The following is an 18,603-nucleotide window of genomic DNA, read 5'->3' as shown; positions in this document are numbered from 1 at the left end:
GTCGCATTTAAGAACAATAAAACAATGAAACATGTACTTATCAAGAACTCCCCTGACAGTACTAAAGGGTGTGAATATAAAATTCAGGGTAAGTCATGTGACAACTTTTATATTGGCCAAACGGGCAAAGCACTGGAAAAGAGAATAGAACAGCATAAAAAACCTGGAAAAGAGAATAGAACAGCATAAAAACTTGGAAAAGAAATAGAACAGCATAAAAACCTGGAAAAGAACAGAACAGCATAAAAACCTGGAAAAGAGAATAGAACAGCATAAAAACATGGAAAAGAGAACAGAACAGCATAAAAACTGGAAAAGAGAATAGAACAGCATAAAAACCTGGAAAAGAGAATAGAACAGCATAAAAACCTGGAAAAGAGAATAGAACAGCAAAAAACCTGGAAAAGAGAATAGAACAGCATAAAAACCTGGAAAAGAGAATAGAACAGCATAAAAACCTGGAAAAGAGAATAGAACAGCATAAAAAACTGGAAAAGAGAATAGAACAGCATAAAAACCTGGAAAAGAGAATAAAAAAAACTGGAAAAGAGAATAGAACAGCATAAAAATGTGTGAGATATGCACAAGGAAACAGTGGTATTTTTGTACATGTTAGTGAGAACAATCGCTATCAACTGGGAAGGGGCAAAAAGGATTGTATATCCTAATGACGCACTGGAAAGGAATATCATTGAATCTAGCTTTATAAAAGAAAGTTACAGCCATAATATGAATATCAGTCAAGGGATGTATAAACTTGATCCTTTAATATCAAAAGAAATTTGTAAATTGTTTAAATTTTAAGGTAGGTAGTAGAGATGTATGAAAATAAGATTATCATATTTGTAAACACAGTACGGGGGCAGCACCGCTAATGAGTTTTCCAAACCCCGCCTCCCTGGCACCTGCCAGGTGTGGATCTGATGTCGCCTATGGTCGGTTATGTTTATCAATATTGTCCCCTGAGAGTATATTGTGATTTTTAGCCAAATGAGTTTTGAAGGCCACTCCTGCCTTGACACCGGCCTGTGTGTGGATATATAGTCTCTAACGGTTGTGTATGTTCATCAGTACTGCTCCTGTAGTATATATATTTGTGACTTCTAATACTCTGTATCAGTCCTTCGTCAATGGCTTGGAAATAAAGTCGAAACCGGTCAGGAATTACATCCTGTCTCTTATTTTTCACCTGGTGATGTGATAAATGAATCATGTGATAAATGAATAATCATGTATAAATATATGATTATAATCATATATATATATATATATATATATATATATATATATATATATATATATATATATATATATATATATATATATATATATATATATATATATATATATACATAAATATATATATATATATATACAGTATATATATACATACATATTTGTTTAAGAGTTCAGTCATACAAGAGAGGTTGAGCACGCGCGTGTACACACGCAAACATATGCTCACAACAGAAAAGAACGTTGGGGAATAACAGAAAAGATGCAGAAGACAAGGACCATCGGGCATCAACCCAACATGAAAGAGCGATTTCATATCGATTTCATATTTCAGACGTCTGCTTATCGGCCCACCTCCAGATTACTATCATAGGAGATGAGAAAATTCTCCCTAGGATGAACAATACCTTTCAAAACACGAAATAGTTCTCCTCTAAGAAAATAAATAGATGTTAATTAATATTTTTGTGTGTGGTAAAGATTTTGTCGGAGTAAAAAGACAATATTGTAGTTTTAACTTTCCCTTAGCTTCATCTAGCAAATATTGGATGTATTCATGTTTTTATGTGTAAGCAATGTTTCCATGTAAAACTTCGAAAATTTTCAAGTTAAAAAAATGGCAATCAACATTCAGTTCTCCCTCAGAAGACTCCGGACTTTGTGAGACCGCCCCCCTCCCTCATCCCTCCTGCTGAAACCATGCATTCAAGTTAGGTATTTGTTTGCGCCTTGATGAATCGATGCTTTACATTTCATCTTTGTATGCATAGGTGTTTATGGTTTTCGCAAATACTCTAAGAAATACTTTTCTTCTTTGTTCCCTTCTTATACTGGAAACACAGTAACTCGTTTTTCAGTTCCTTATATCTAACAGTTCCGAATGGGCTCTATGGGTGCGTTAGCATACTAATTACTTACAGAAAAAAGTTCCACCGAGCGTGAACAAACAATTCAGGGACATTCACCCACAACGAGGAATCAAACAGTAGTGACAATTCATTGCTGGCGGACACTATCAGCAACTATCTTATCTGGGGGTACGCACTGGCGACGCTTGGGGAGGAGGTGTGTGTTCACATTCTGACGATGGTTTTTGTAAGCAATGACTTTTTTCTGCTTTTTCAGCTGGCTGTTTCAAGTATTCATGTAACTGTACAAGTATTTCATATGCAGGCACGCCGAAGTTTAGCGTTTGTTGATGATGTCAAAGTTACGAAATCAAACACCCTACATACTCAATGGAAGTCCTACTCGAGGAGTTGAATTTAAGGACGAATATCTGAGTAAAAACGAAACTAAAGGTATGATAATCACTGGTCTTCTCTAGTGTGGAAAAATTCGATCATACTGGGCGGCCCTAAATTCTCAGATTTTATACATATAGAATTGCGCCAAAAACTTGAGCGTCTAAGGTGTGTATCAAAGCATTTTTTGACGAAAATGGAAAAAATTCATTGACACAAAAGATTTACGCGTCAAATGTTGACTGTCTAGGACCGCCCTTGCGCATTTATTAGTGCCTTCCATTGTCTACGTTAGTTCCCTGACAGCATGGTATAGCTGGCTGGCATCGTCGTCGTCTTAGATTAGGCCAGCCTTGTGCTGGCATGGGTTCTTGCTCGAGGGCAACTCATAATGGCTGGCTTCACGAAATTTGGTACACATCATGGTCAACTAAGGAGGAATCTAAAGTATATCTTAGTTTAACCAGACCACTGAGCTGATTAACAGCTCTCCTAGGGCTGGCCCGAAGGATTAGATTTATTTTTACGTGGCTAAGAACCAATTGGTTACCTAGCAACGGGACCTACAGCTTATTGTGGAATCCGAACCACATTATAGCGAGAAATGAATTTCTGTCACCAGAAACAAATTCCTCTTGTTCTTCACTGGCCGGTCGGAGATTCGAACTCGCGACCAACAGAGTGGTAGCTGAGAACGGAACCCGCTCATCCAGCGAGGAACTAAGGAGGAATCTGGCAACCCCCCTAGGTTGTTAATTAATTAACGTTCCTTCGTCACTTGTTTACATATCTAGCAACTTTGTTTCAAGGGTAACTTTGCCACCAGCTTTTCATTTGCTAAACACAGGGATATTACTTACTTCATTGTGGACTTGCCAGACGTTTCCTTACCTTCCCGTGGTGTGTATTGCACCACAATTCCTGAAGCCAAGTGTAGGCTACCACTCAGCATTTTGTCTAGGGATACAATTGGAATGGAATTCAACACCGTGAAAGTTGGGAATGATAAAGCACTTATTTGAAGGTGGGTTTAAAGGGAAAAAATATGTGACCAAATGCCTTTCTTGGAAGAAAACTATGACTCGGTTATTTTTTCTTCAAACCCCAATATTTTCATTCTGTCGTAAAGTTTTCCGAAGACAGCCTTTGTTAAGCATTCAACTTCGGAGAAGCTGCAAAAGCGACAACCAAGTCGAACGAAACTTGATCGAAGTAAATTTTATGCAAAAGAAGATTCACATACTTGGGCCAAAAGAGGAAATGTCAGGATTGAATTATACCGTGAAAAGAACATAGATTTTAGACACAAACTGTAGCTGAGATTGGCATCGGTAGTATAATTCGTGTGTGGCAATTCTTTATCAGGGGTAATGTGAATAAATGGGGTCATAATTCTGCATTCGACAAGGAATACGAAGCCTTTTCCTAGTTTACTCGACGAACACACTTGGACATGTTTAAGCGCATCTTTTTTTTAACGACCAGTATGGTGTCGTTACTGATGTCCTCGTGGTTTTAGGAGAGACTTTAAAAACTTATGAAGTTATTTGTCGTGAAAAATTTTTATCCGTTTTTTCTCGACAATCCTTCACAGCGTTCAGGATAAGCAAGGGGGAGTGGTAAGCAGGCGGCTGAGTTCGTGGTTCACTTTTTTCTGTAAATATGTTTGAATATTACTTGTGTCTGGCTAGTTGCCTATGTTATCTGTATCAGGAGTATCGGAGACGCTCTTTTTTAAGTAATTCAAGTACATTCTTTAATAAAATAACCTTTGTAGAAATTCTGAAAGGGAACCGAGGTGACGACGAGACATGCAGAGAGGCGATATGCGTCTTTCTCGAGGGCATATCATTGAGGTAAGCTGAGCACTCTCCACGTCGTCACTTCCCCAGCCAAGTTGTCCATTTTGTAACAAGAGCCGGTTCATTTGGTATGCTAGTTTGATCCTTTCACACTTTTGCCATCCGAGGCTTGATGCAGTTTATAACTGGTTAAAAGTGTAGCCTAATTGTTCGGAAATATGTTTTGTACAAAATTGTGGCTTTTAGAAGCATGTTTTATCAGTTTTTTGTAACTTTTCAGAGTTGTTTTGTACCCGACCGCGTGGTCCTTGTGTGTTAATGTAGGTTAAATTTAAATAGTTTATTCTTTAAAGTAAAATTGTAAAACCCTGCCTGATCTTGATGGACCTTCGCTTCTGTGCTTGCTGGTAGTGCCCCTCAGGCCTGATCATCCCAGTCCCATACCATCCGGGACTTAGAACCCTCCCAGTCATGGGAAAAAATTCGCTACATGTAAATTGTAATAACTAATGAGTATATCGTGAAGCAGGATTTTGCAAGAGTTTGGATAATGGCCAAAAGAAAGAAACAACTACTCTCAATCTCAGCACATCAACATCTCAGGGTTCTACGAAATAATTACTCACGCCATATCCACTGGATTCATCGTCATTTTTTTCTCCTTTCGTTTCTTTGTTTTCTATTTCTATATTTTCCTCTTTTGGCATATAAAATTTCGTCGACTTGAGTGAGTTTCGATGAACTAAACTTGTCCCATTCTCCTGAAAATGATTTAGACCTTGACTGAAGTTTGAAGAACAGGACATGAAAACAGAGCTGTAGTATGAGTGTGCAAGCGAAAAGTTCACTGTTGAGTCATAACACGTATTTAGTAAAGCTCAGATCATTGTCAAAGTGGACGTCTCACATTTTTCCATTCAAAACCAGGTATTTTGGACTACAAATCAGTAGTTAGAATATACGAGTATTTCTATTTTCATTTATAATTTTGTCACTGAAGTTTTTTTATGGGATTTTAGGCTTGTCAAAAATGCTGAAGCTAGCTAATTTCCGAACCTTATTTGTGTAAAAATACTGAAGTATCTTACTTTAAAAACAATGACTGGCACGGGAAAACTTAGGTGAGCTCATCAAAGGATATTGATCGGGAAGAAAGGAAATGGCTGGAAAGTGGGAGGGTGGCCTTACCGAGCTACGAGTGAAAAATATCTTATTTCTGTTAACCGCGACTGAAGTTCCCACCTTTTAAATTCACGCAGATTACTGAGCTTGATTTGAGCTTCCACAAAAATAAATGATCACAGAATATGACTTACTTTGCAATAATGCCGTATAAAACCAAAGACACCTCATTAAATGTAGATCTTAACTTATATGACGGATGATATAACCAAAACACCGGATATTGAGTTGATTTCCTAGGAAAAAATATCTAACTTAATTCGCCATCTAATAAAAAAAAATCAAGCATAGTGAGGTCTTCCAGTTGTCAAACTTTCAATCAAAGAAATCAGAATGACACAAAATATTAAAAGACTTTGAGTCTCAAAATCCAAAAGCACCATAGGAAGGAAAAGCTCTTCCCTTAACTTCCTTCACCTCCAAAAAGATGTTAGCGACTGAAAAGGTGAAACTGGAACTGCTTCTCTATGCAGAAGCTGCAAAGATGCATTAACCAGAGCCCTCGTCACTAGAATCCACATAACCAATGAGAGCAGAGAAATTCGTCTACGTCAGAGGTTATATATACAACTTATCGGGTGAACGAGAAGGGGACTTACAAGCGAACCAAAAGAACATCATTGTTGCAAACTAATTCTGAAAGCATCAGCTACAGTGCTGAGTCAGACCTAGCTGTTGCCTTAAATACTTGTATTAGTTATTTTCAATTATGTATACAAAAAGCATCGTCATATATATATATATATATATATATATATATATATATATATATATATATATATATATATATATATATATATATATATATATATATATATATATATATATATATATATATATATATACTCACCAAATATATATATAAATATATAACATCAAAAATTTCTATGCAAAGTAAGCCTAAATGATAACCAAAATGTTGGGACGATCAGTTACTTACCTCAAGTAGATTACTAAGGCAACCTTACAAGTCTCAGAGGGACGTTGCGTTCTCACGTTCCCTTAAAAAGACAAGAAATGCCTACAGCAAGAGAGCCTTAGGAAACAGAGAGCGGTGTCTAGTAAAGGTAAAATTAGTATCCTGGAAGAAAGTTATAGAAATGAGCCCTCTAAATTATTCATTTTATCCCATTGAAGATAATAAGAATGTTTAATCGGTGATAGAAAGCCGCTATGTTTAGACCGTTGGAAACCAGTAGAGAGGCGAGGGCGCTTCTTGTGACATTGAATCGATAACAGCCATCTGGTACCATCATCGACGGCGAATGAAATCTTAATGTCATGCGTATCACTTAAGCAAAAAAAAAAAAAAAAGTGTTACACAAGCAGTGGTGTCCATTTATAAAGCCATCGCAATAGAAATTTATTATTATTATTATTATTATTATTATTATTGTGACCCGAGAATCCATACGAGTGAGAAGGCGAGTGTAGGAGGCTACGCCCCTCAAGACATCACGTGAGCCCGAAAGCTCAGACGAGCCAGGGGGAGAGAGGCTGGCGCCTATTTGGATGTCAGCAAGTCTAAACGTTGAGTTCTTGATCATGAACGATCGTTGCTACACACAGAAAAAATAAATAATGGATGTACAATCGTTTCAAAATTGCTGTTATTATCATTATCATCATCATACCAGAACTTTAAGGTGCCCTGTTTCTGTTCTTGTTCGGATTATCTTTATCATTGTATGAACCGATTCTGTGACAGGCAGATCTGGAGGATAAACGGCTGGAGATATTGAAGCGGCTTGACCGTCTGTAGGCTATACATGAAACATTGTGGACGTACTGTAGGTCTCTTGACATGGTGGTCATCCAGATCTGGATGAAAACCTAGAGAGCTTCCTAACTGCTAGCGGAATTTTTTTTGTATTTAGCATGTATCATCTACATATGTTGGCACATGAAAGTAGTTAAATTGATCTCGGTCCCTGTGCAAACTAGGTAGTGGTGGGAAGTTTTGTTTGATCACATAACTCAAAATTAGTGAAAGTTTATATGATTTTCAGTCTAGTAGTAAAGTCTGACTTTGGCGAGGAAAGCTGATCATGTAAAACTATCAAAGTCAACTCATTTTAATGTATCAGGTGACCTGGTCATGTAGAATATATACATACATATTTACATACAAATATATGTCTATATATATATATATATATATATATATATATATATATATATATATATATATATATATATATATATATAGCATCGAGTTAGGGGAGAAGGAGAATTCCTTGTATTTCCTTTCAATGTACTTTATTGTGCTGACGTTTCAGGACCATTTGTCCCATTTTCAAAGCTATAAATTAAAAAGACAACAGAATTAAAAATAGACTCAGATTTTAAAACGAGAAAAAAAAATTTTACATAAAAGTATAAAAGAAACATAACAGAAAGGAACAATGAATACCAAATAGTGCTGAAGGCAAAAGCTGAGTGACATTCAGGGTCTGTTTTGGTTCCAACGGAAACTCACGAGAGGTACAGAGGTGTTGACGTGGACTGAGTATTTAATTGGGGAACTAGTTGTTTAATAAAAAGAAATTCTAGTATTGACAGTTGGTGGTCATTCGGAGCTTTGCCTATTATTTTGAAATCCTTGTAATGGATATTATATCTGCATTTTTTCCCGTGGTCTCTTGTGCATGAAAATTCGGGGTTTGATAATTTAGCACCCGTTCGGTAACTTACGCGACGATGAGAGTCTAATCTCACCGTCAACAACCTACGAGTGGAGCCCACGTACTTCCCCAGGTCACATCTGGGGCAATTAAACAGGTATATGACTCCTGAGGTCATCAAAGGGTGCAGACTTTCTTTATATTTAAACATAGACTTGATCGTCATTGGATTATTAGGTATTAGTTTCAATTCGACAGCCGGTAAATATTTGTTTATTATCTGTCGTAAATCTTGGTAAAAATGTTTATCGTAGATAAGCGGGACACTTGCATAGAAAGATAGTTTAGGTACTGTTGGTATTCTGAGTTTTGGTTGAAAAATATTATTTAAAAATTTGCGCAAATGTTTGTAAAAGAGCTCAGATGGGAAACAGTTATTAAAAAAATATTTGTGGAGATATAGAATTTCCTCGTGAAAACCATTCCAATCAGATGTTAAACTAAAGGCCCTGTGGAAGAGGGTAGACAAAGAGTTTAACTTAAAATTAAAGAAACAATGGCTATAAAAATTAGAACCCAGACCGGTAAAAGTTTTTTTCCTAAAAATCGTGGTATTAAAATGATCATCGTGTCTTGAAACCATTATATCTAAGAAAGGCAATTTATTTTCACTTTCATATTCGACTGTAAACTTTATGTTTGGATGCATTTGGTTGGCATACTCAAGAAATTCATCTGCTCGATCTTTGTTCCTGAGCAGCAGAAAGGTGTCATCAACATATCTGCTGTAAAAAAGCGGAAAGCAAGCCAAAGGGCAATCGTCCAGCAGGTGCTCCTCCCTCCAGGGAGTACATCAAAATATTTGCAAAGGTAGGACCTAATGGAGATCCCATGGCCATTCCGTCAGTTTGAACATACGCTTTCCCATTAAAAATGAAGGCTGTGTCCAGCATGGCCAATTGCAACAGTTTTTTAAAATCCTGGATATTAAAATGATTAAAAATGCTATCTGGGTTAGGAAAAATTCGGTCTAAAATAATATCAATTGTTTCTTCCACAGGGACATTAGTAAAAAGTGACTCCACATCTAAACTAGCCATAAAAAGATCTGAGTCTTGTGATAAAATCCTTTCTTTAAAATTATCAGAGTTTTTAATACTATAATTATTGGTAGTTAAGGGTGCTAGAAGTGGGACTAGAAATTTAGCCAGTTTGTAATTAGGAGTGTCATATGAGGTAAGTATAGGTCTCATTGGGATACCTTCTTTATGAATTTTGGGTAATCCATACATTATTCCATAGGAAGCACCTGTGCTATATAAGGATTCATAGGTATCAGCACTTATAATGTTTCGGTCTTTTAAACTTTTTAAAAATCGATTTATTCGATCCTCGACTTTAAAAATAGTAGAATACAGATACCATTTTTAATCATTTTAATATCACGGATTTTAAAAAACTGTTGCAATTGGCCGTGCTGGACACAGCCTTCATTTTTAATGGGAAATCGTATGTTCAAACTGACGGAATGACCATGGGATCTCCAATAGGTCCTACCTTTGCAAACATTTTGATGTGCTCCCTGGAGGAGCGCCTGCTGGACGATTCCCCTTTAGCTTGCCTTCCGCTTTTTTACAGCAGATATGTTGATGACACCATTCTGCTGCTCAGGAACAAAGATCGAGCAGATGAATTTCTTGAGTATGCCAACCAAATGCATCCAAACATAAAGTTTACAGTCGAATATGAAAGTGAAAATAAATTGCCTTTCTTAGATATAATGGTTTCAAGACACGATGATCATTTTAATACTACGATTTTTAGGAAAAAAACTTTTACCGGTCTGGGTTCTAATTTTTATAGCCATTGTTTCTTTACTTTTAAGTTAAACTCTTTGTCAACCCTCCTCCACAGGGCCTTTAGTTTAACATCTGATTGGAATGGTTTCCACGAGGAAATTCTATATCTCCACCAATATTTTATTAATAACTGTTTCCCATCTGAGCTCTTTTACAAACATTTGCGCAAATTTTTAAATAATATTTTTCAACCAAAACTCAGAATACCAACAGTACCTAAACTATCTTTCTATGCAAGTGTCCCGCTTATCTACGATAAACATTTTTACCAAGATTTACGGCAGATAATAAACAAATATTTACCGGCTCTCGAATTGAAACTATACCTAATAATCCAATGACGATCAAGTCTGTGTTTAAATATAAAGAAAGTCTGCACCCTTTGATGACCTCAGGAGTCATATACCTGTTTAATTGCCCCAGATGTGACCTGGAGAAGTGCCGTGGGCTGCACTTGTAGGTTGTTGAAGGTGAGATTAGACTTTCATCGTCGCGTAAGTTACCGAACGGGTGCTAAATTATCAAACCCCAAATTTTCATGCATAAGAGACCACGGGAAAAAATGCAGATATAATATCAATTACAAGGATTTCAAAATAATAGGCAAAGCTCCGAATGACCACCAACTGTCAATACTAGAATTTCTTTTTATTAAACAACTAGTTCCCCAATTAAATACTCAGTCCACGTCAACACCTCTGTACCTCTCGTGAGTTTCCGTTGGAACCAAAACGGGCCCTGAATGTCACTCAGCTTTTGCTTCAACACTATTTGGTATTCATTGTTCCTTTCTGTTATGTTTCTTTTTATACTTTTATGTAAAATTTCTTTTTTCTCGTTTTAAAATCTGAGTCTATTTTTAATTCTGTTGTCTTTTTAATTTATAGCTTTGAAAATGGGACACATGGTCCTGAAACGTCAGCATAATAAAGTACATTGAAAGGAAACACAAGGAATTCTCCTTGTCCCCTAACTCGATGCTGTTCATCAGGTTTAAAGCAACCTCCTTCGACTTTGACATATATATATATATATATATATATATATATATATATATATATATATATATATATATATATATATATATATATATATATATATATATATATATATATATATATATACATATATATATATATATATATGTATATATATATATATATATATATATATATATATATATACATATACATATACATATATATATATATATATATATATATATATATATATATATATATATATATATATATACATATACATATATATATACATATACATATATATATATATATATATATATATATACATATATATATACATATACATATATATATATATATATATATATATATATATATATATATATACATATATATATATATACATATATATATATATATATATATATATATATATATATATATATATATATATATATATATATATATATATATATATATAGAAAAAAATTCGTCCCTTCAGCCCATTAGTAGGAGATCAAATTTAATGGCGGCTGGAGGAGACTTCACTAGAGGAGTTGTACCTATGTAGGCCTACCCCCATGTCGCCTGATTTTGGGGGACCATGCCGACCTCTTAGCCCCAGCATCGTATGATTTTTTGGGGAGAGAGAGCCGTTAGGGACAGAAGGGCTAGCCAGAACCGTAAGTGGGCTGCTATTCTGACCCTAGTATGCTTAGCCATAAGACCTATTACCCTTCGAAGTTTTTGCTGGCTGAAATTGCTCTTACAGATCAACTGATGTCTTCGTGCCCCACACTGGAAATCGAATGGGAGACGCATAGCGCCCTGGCTGGACACACACTCTTCCAGTGGGACTGAAGCCACACACAGATTATATATATATATATAATATATATATATATATATATATATATATATATATATATATATATATATATATATACATATATATATATATACATATATACATATATATATATATACATATATATATATACATATATATATACATATATATATATATATATATATATATATATATATATATATATATATATATATATATATATATATATATATATATATACCCTCAAACCTAACCTGACCCATCCTGTCTTAACATACTCCAACCTGTCGTGACCAAACCCTCTCTCCCTCTAACACACACACACACACATAAAAATGGTAACGAGATATGATCGATTACCCCCTCACCTTCTACAATATCTGATGTAGAGATAAGAGATCCACTATCTTCCCTCCCTCCCCACCCCCCTGACCCTGACCCTCGAAACAGCTATTATTAAAAGATTTTCTGACACCTATATTCTGTTCTGTCAGGTAATTTTTTTTTTCTGTTTCTTATTGTCGTCGAACGTGAAATATCTAATTAGAGATTTTCATACAATGTCCATTGACTGTACAAATGGGGTCAGTGTCTTTCGGAGGATCTGTCTCTGTGATGATTAATTACTCTTCTATGAATGTTGAACCGGTGATACAGAGTAATAAACAAACAAAAGTACGATTTTGCACGCATTGCAAGACTCAAATCTGCGTTGACCAAGTTATTTTCCTCCGAATCTCAGAGGTGACTAATTGTGAACGCAAATGGAATGTGGTGCATGCGTTAGCCCCCATTTTAACATGTATAGGTGAATGCGCAAAAGACGCTTGCTGCTCGTCTCAGCAAGTAATCTTGCACTCGTTTCGACGTGACGAGGCATGATCTGGAGTGTATGGCTATCCGAGCAACAGATTCAGACAGGACCATTGTTAAGAAAACTCATATATTATTTTTTCCACTGAATCTTGTAAATTTATAAATAATATCTTTATTACTATTTTTGTTTTTTTCCATGGTCAAAGTAAATACACACGTTTTATCATCCATTTTTTTGCATACGCTCTTCCTAATTTCTCATCAGACACTTAATTATATCTATAGCTTCATTTTCCCCTTTCTTTCCAACAACGCACATCAATATTATATGAATGAAAAGACGAATGACGGGTATAATAGCTAATTCAGTTCCATTCTATTTTCATTCTATCTGTTACCACAGAGAACCATAGAGAGGTCCGACTTCCTATGTGCAGCGTAATTTGGCCGCCATTTTTGTGTAACTGGAGCTGCAGTGACAGCAACGTTTTGCAACAAACATGCTCTGAGTGCACTGCAAACCACTGTGGGGCCAACAGTTTGTCTTTATGCTGGAACACAACAAACTGCCAATGTTTATTTATTTGACAGCTGTTATGATTGTTCATTTTATGGACGTATATCAGAAAATGAGGGTACAAATAGGCCGATATAAGTATGTAACAGTAAGAGGACCACTCAGCTACATCACAGCCAAATGTGACTAGATCAGCAGAACAGACTTTGCTCCAAATAATACCTATTTAGGTCATTCCTTAGTGGGATAAAAATTTTATTCTTCTCAGATATTATTACAGACATGTAGGCCTATGTGGTATATTTATAAACAAAAATAACCCATAAATGTTTAAACAGTTTTATTCAAAGTTCTGTAAAATAAAATAAAAATAACCCTTGGAAAAATGTTTAAACAATTTTATTCAAGGTTCTGTAAAATAAAATAATACATATTTTCAAACATTCAGGCTACGTAAAATTACCCGTGAAAGGACTGCATTTGGAAAATTAATTATTGTACTTCAATATCATTAAATGATGGCAGATATATTAGGCCCTAGGAGAAGAACATGCTAGCAAAGTGTCAAGCCTTCGCAAATACCATGCCTTTGCAAAATATGCACAAAATGCTATGCCTGTGCACAACATATTGGAAATAGGTGGTATTTAATTACTAATCACGTACCATCACCAAAGGCATCAACACATACACGTAGCACACATTGTTTAGCATTAAAATCACCATTAACACACACCAAGATCAATCGAGTTAGACAGGGCTATACTTACTATCAGTGTGAAGACCTGTTAACAAAATACTCATTGGATTAATATGAATTCATTTATGGGAAATTTTCAACAATTTTCTGTTTTTACGTAATTTCTTTTCTTTGGATGCTTTATTCTTAATTTTCAACTGATATTTTAGTCTCATTGTAACATACAATTGCTTCATAAACTGTACACTTTGAGAAAACGAAGGTGTACAAAAAAGATCACAGTTAACATTGCGTCTAGCAACCTCCAGTTACACACAATCAAAATGGCCGCCGGCGCTCAGCCAATTACAATGCAGCACATATGGTTCTCTCTGCTATTACTCTTAGTATATGGTATTTAGTTGTCATTAATTCTCTTTATCACATATTCTTATTGAATCTCATATCTCTGTAAATGTTATATTTCTTAAAATGCTTTTATTTTTTACCATCAACAAACATTACCCCTCTACTGACTTATTTTCTCATACGCTGTTTTTGTATGTGGGTAAAACTATAAAACCTATTCGCGAAATTCTCATACTTCTCCTACACTTTCACCTCTAATTCTTTGACTTCAGCCCATTTTTTTTCACATATACTCTTCCTACCTTCTTATCAGACAAATAATTATATTTTTAGCCACATTTTTTAGGACTTCTTTTCCAATAACTTTTGACTAATTTACAAGTATACCTCCAGCCACTCCTTTTGTTGCCATTACATCCGTGATCTTACTCTTCGTCCAATCTGTATGCAATCTAACATTCACTGACTATTTCTTTTAGTTATTGTACGATATGTTTCGATAATGTGCTACCAACTGATAAGAAGATGCAACCTGCTATGCGTCTGCAAGTCAGCCAGCTCTCTGTTCTCTTACAATAAATGTCACTGTACTGTAGAATGTCGTCTCACTGTAAAACCAACATGACAGTGAGTTTTCGAGCCAAGTCGTGCCCCTGATACGTCAACCACCCCAGGCCACAGTGAGGTGTGCCTCTCTTGCAATGCCAAGGGCCTTATCACGGGACGTGAGGCAAGCACAGACGTTAATTGCAGACCAACAATGCCTTATCCATTTCCTTCAGGATGCCCTTCCGGGTTCTGGATCATGTGCCGGTAAAGCCCTGTCTCTGCTGCCGCAGAGAAATGTGATGCTGTGATGTCTTCAGCTGTGTTCAAGTCCTGGAGACGTTCAATAACATGTTGGATTCACCCTAACAAGTTTCCGTCTCAGGATGTTGCCCTGCACATTAGGCTCAACTGTTCTGGCACTGCAACATGCACTGGATGCTCGGTACTCGGATGCCAAATGGAACATCCTTACCCCAGACATGGCTCTGGATGCCATCGGAAACATTGTGTTACCGTCATTGAATCAGGCAGTGCAGTGGTCAGAATTTTTGCTCTCGCCATAGGGAGCAAGGAGTCCATGAGCAATTGTTTCTCAAGGTGCGCTCAAAAAGCCACCAATTGTGATTTTCAATGTCTCAAGTGTGGGGAGTGTTTAGCTGAATACAAGCTACTATGTAAAATAATGATAGGACTTAGTGATCCTGTGTTAAAAAGGCATGTATTTCAAGTGTGTAATACATTTAAAAGTGTAGATGCCCTTCAGGCTTTGTGTAGTGCTTTTGAAGCTGCGCGCCAAGATGTTGAAAGTGTCAGACGTGTCTTGTGCAGGAGTCAGCTGGCACTTCAAGTGAAGACATCACAGACAGTGATGACATTGAGCCAGACATTGCGGTGTTGCGTGGTAATTCAAATGCAAAGCAATGCTGGAACTGTGTGGGATATCATTCTCCTGGTTGAGCATCATGCCCAGCAAAAGGTATGGTGTGTCATGGGTGCCAAAAGGTAGGGCACTTCCAGAAATTCTGCAGGAGTACAAAGAAGGTACCACTTGCCTCGAGTGTGGTGATCATTGCAGAGACACACCTCTCCCCCCGCCCAACAATCAAGGTTTGTGTCTCCCACGGGAGGGGGAGGTCAGTGTCTACATTCGCCTTAGCAGACACAGCAGCCCAGATCTGCATTGCTGAACCCATTATGCTTTCAATCCTGTACTTAAAACCCCTGGAATTGCAGCCTCGAATGGGTCTGAGGGACGTAGCTAATCCTCGAGTGAGATGCCTTGGATCAACAGCATGCACCACTGAAATAAGTGGGCGACGCACGAGGCAGGGAGTTTACTTCATGCCGACAGCCAAGAACTTTTATATGTCACTGAATGCTTGTAAGGAGCTGGAAATAGTACCACTGGGTTTCCCTCACCCTTCCCCCCCCTTGTTGCATCAGCTGACGCCACTAGTAAGGCAGTCTCGCAATCCAACTCCCCTCAGACAATGAAGCCAGCCATTATACTGATCCCACCCATAGAGGAGAACATCCCAAGACTGGAAGGATGGCTGTTATGTACAACCTTCCACATAACCAGGGAACCTTTACCTGTGATGATGGGCAAGCAACACCACATACATTTATTGCCTGAAGCCGTACCTTATGCTGAAGAAGACATTCGGAAGGGCATGATAGACCCAGTCCCAGCAGGGGATGCAATGGAGTGGTGTGCAAGGATGGTCGTGGTAGCCAAGAAGACGGGCCAGCCTCACCGCACAGTGGACTTCCAACACCTCAATGCCCACTGTCTTCGTGAGATGCATCATACGCCGACACCCTTCTACATGGTTTCAAGCATTCCAATACACATATATAAGACTACAGCAGATGGCCATTGGGGTTTCCACCAAGTGGAGTTGGACGCGGACAGCCACCCACTCACGACCTTCATCACCCCATGGGGGCGGTATCATTACCGTAGAACACCCATGGGTCATTGTTCAGCTTCCGACGCTTACAAAAAAAGGTTCAACAACTCCCTGCAAGCCATCACCAGAAAGCATAAATGCATCAACGACACTTTGCTGTATGATCACAGCACCAAAGAGGCATTTTGGCATGTGTATGAATTCCTATCAACTTGTGCCTTCATAGGGATTACTTTCGTAGGATACCACTTGCAATGGGAGGCATACAAGCTCACAAACAAATGTCTCAACACCATTTGTAACTTCTATATATGCCAGAGAAACCCTCCATCACTGACATGAGGTCATGGTTCAGATTCATAAATCAGTTAGCCTCCTTCCTGGCAACAGCACCCATCATGGAGGCCTTCAGGAAGCTCCTCAGGAAACCTACTGGAAAAAATGTAAAATGGGATAGACATCTATGCAGTAAACTCTGCCAGGCACAGGAGGTCATCTGTCAACTAGCCAGGGACAGCTTGGCATATTACGACAAGACACTCCATGATAATCATAATGGATTGGAGCAAGAAGGGCATTGGTTTCATCGTCCTCCAGCAGTATTGTGCTTGTCATTCAGCTGACAGCCCCTTTTGTTTCAAGGGCAACTGGCGTCTCGCCCTATGTGGCAGTTGACACCTCACCCCCATTGAAGCAGGGTATGTCCCCATAGAAGGAGAAGCCCTTGCAGCCACCTGGTGCTTGCAGAATGCCAGCTTGTTCCTACTTGGGTTCCCTAATCTCACCATCATCACAGACCACTGCCCACTTGTCAAACTGTTGAAGACACTCCAGTTCAAGTTCCACATCAAATACCTGTCCAGAAAAAGGAACACAGCAGCGGATTTTCTCCCAAGGTACCCAGCTATGAAATCTTCCCAAGAAGCCTCTGACGCGGACTTGGAGGACAACATTCAAGTGGCAGTAGCAAGTGCAACCATGGCTGCCCTGGAACAGGACGCCCCTGTATTGGATGAAGACTGTGTCAGGAGCGCCACATCCAATGACCCAGTATATCAACTTTTGCTAGCCAGAGTCACAGCAGGTGATTGGCCCCAACAGAAGACAAAAAGTTCCCTGCCTTCGTCCCTTCTTCAGCGTTCGTGATTGGCTAGCCATCAACCAGGATCTGGTAACATAATCTGCGGATCAGGGATACATATGTACGGTTATCCCCGAAGATTTACGTCATCAGGTAGCCGACAATCTACATGCAGGACACCAGGGCCTCGGCTCTATGCTTAGAAGGGCCAGACAGTCAGTATACTGGCCAGCAATAGAAGAAGACCTTCAGCATTGCCGTGCCCAATGCACATAATGTGATGAGCACACCCCTTCACTGACTCCCAAAGCAATGGTGCTCACGCCCCCAGCAGAATAAACCTCTACCAGCAGGTCATCACAGATATGTTTCAGATAGAAGGCAATGTATACATGGTATATGCAGACAGACTAAATGGTTGGTTAGAAGTAGTCACTTCCCCAACATTGCCACATCTAACAAAATAAGCAATCACACTCAATCCTATTTTTCACGCTGGGAACCCCAGAACAAATATCGATGGATGGAGGTACAAGATTAGCCAGCGAAGATGTGGAGCCTTTTTCAGGAGATGGGGAGTCAAGGTTCATCTGTCGTCAGCCCAGGACCCCCAGTCCGGTGGTAGGGCAAAAGCAACTGTCAAAACGGCAAAGAGGCTCCTCCGAGAAAACACGTCAGAAGGCAGTACCCTCGAGTCAGACACGATGGCCCTGGTGATACTCCAGTGTCTCAACACACCTCTCAGGGAGATCAACAAGTTGCCATCTCAGCTCGCAACAGGTTGCCAACTGCGTAATGGGGTACCTACAGCTAAAAGACACCTGTTGGTAGACAGGTATTGGAGACGGATGAGACGTCAAAGAGAACTGCAAGTGGCAAAATTGCAGGAGGCTACGCAT

General features: G+C 38.1%; 1 protein-coding gene across 4 annotated transcripts in view; it reads right to left on the bottom strand.

Moving 5' to 3' along the window:
* LOC136831352 (uncharacterized) overlaps positions 1 to 18,603 on the bottom strand; it is a 331,128-nt gene that overhangs the window by 123,799 nt on the left and 188,726 nt on the right. The window contains exons 1-2 of one of the 4 annotated variants that reach the window (XM_067091669.1): positions 5,882 to 5,900; positions 4,909 to 5,043 (exon numbers count right to left, since the gene is read on the bottom strand). The exons of 1 other annotated variant lie outside the window; for it this stretch is intronic. In XM_067091669.1, the coding sequence (XP_066947770.1) occupies positions 4,909 to 4,934 (26 nt within the window). In that variant the 5' untranslated portion in view covers positions 4,935 to 5,043; positions 5,882 to 5,900. Of the gene's footprint in view, positions 1 to 2,154; positions 2,263 to 4,908; positions 5,076 to 5,881; positions 5,901 to 18,603 lie in introns of those variants that run through there. 2 more of the 4 variants (XM_067091668.1, XM_067091671.1) reach the window with 2 other exon arrangements.

This window comes from Macrobrachium rosenbergii, chromosome 48 (assembly GCF_040412425.1).
Source record: "Macrobrachium rosenbergii isolate ZJJX-2024 chromosome 48, ASM4041242v1, whole genome shotgun sequence".
Taxonomy (NCBI): domain Eukaryota; kingdom Metazoa; phylum Arthropoda; class Malacostraca; order Decapoda; family Palaemonidae; genus Macrobrachium; species Macrobrachium rosenbergii.
The sequence above is the reverse complement of the archived record's forward strand: the minus strand, read 5'-3'. Positions and strand labels throughout refer to the sequence as shown.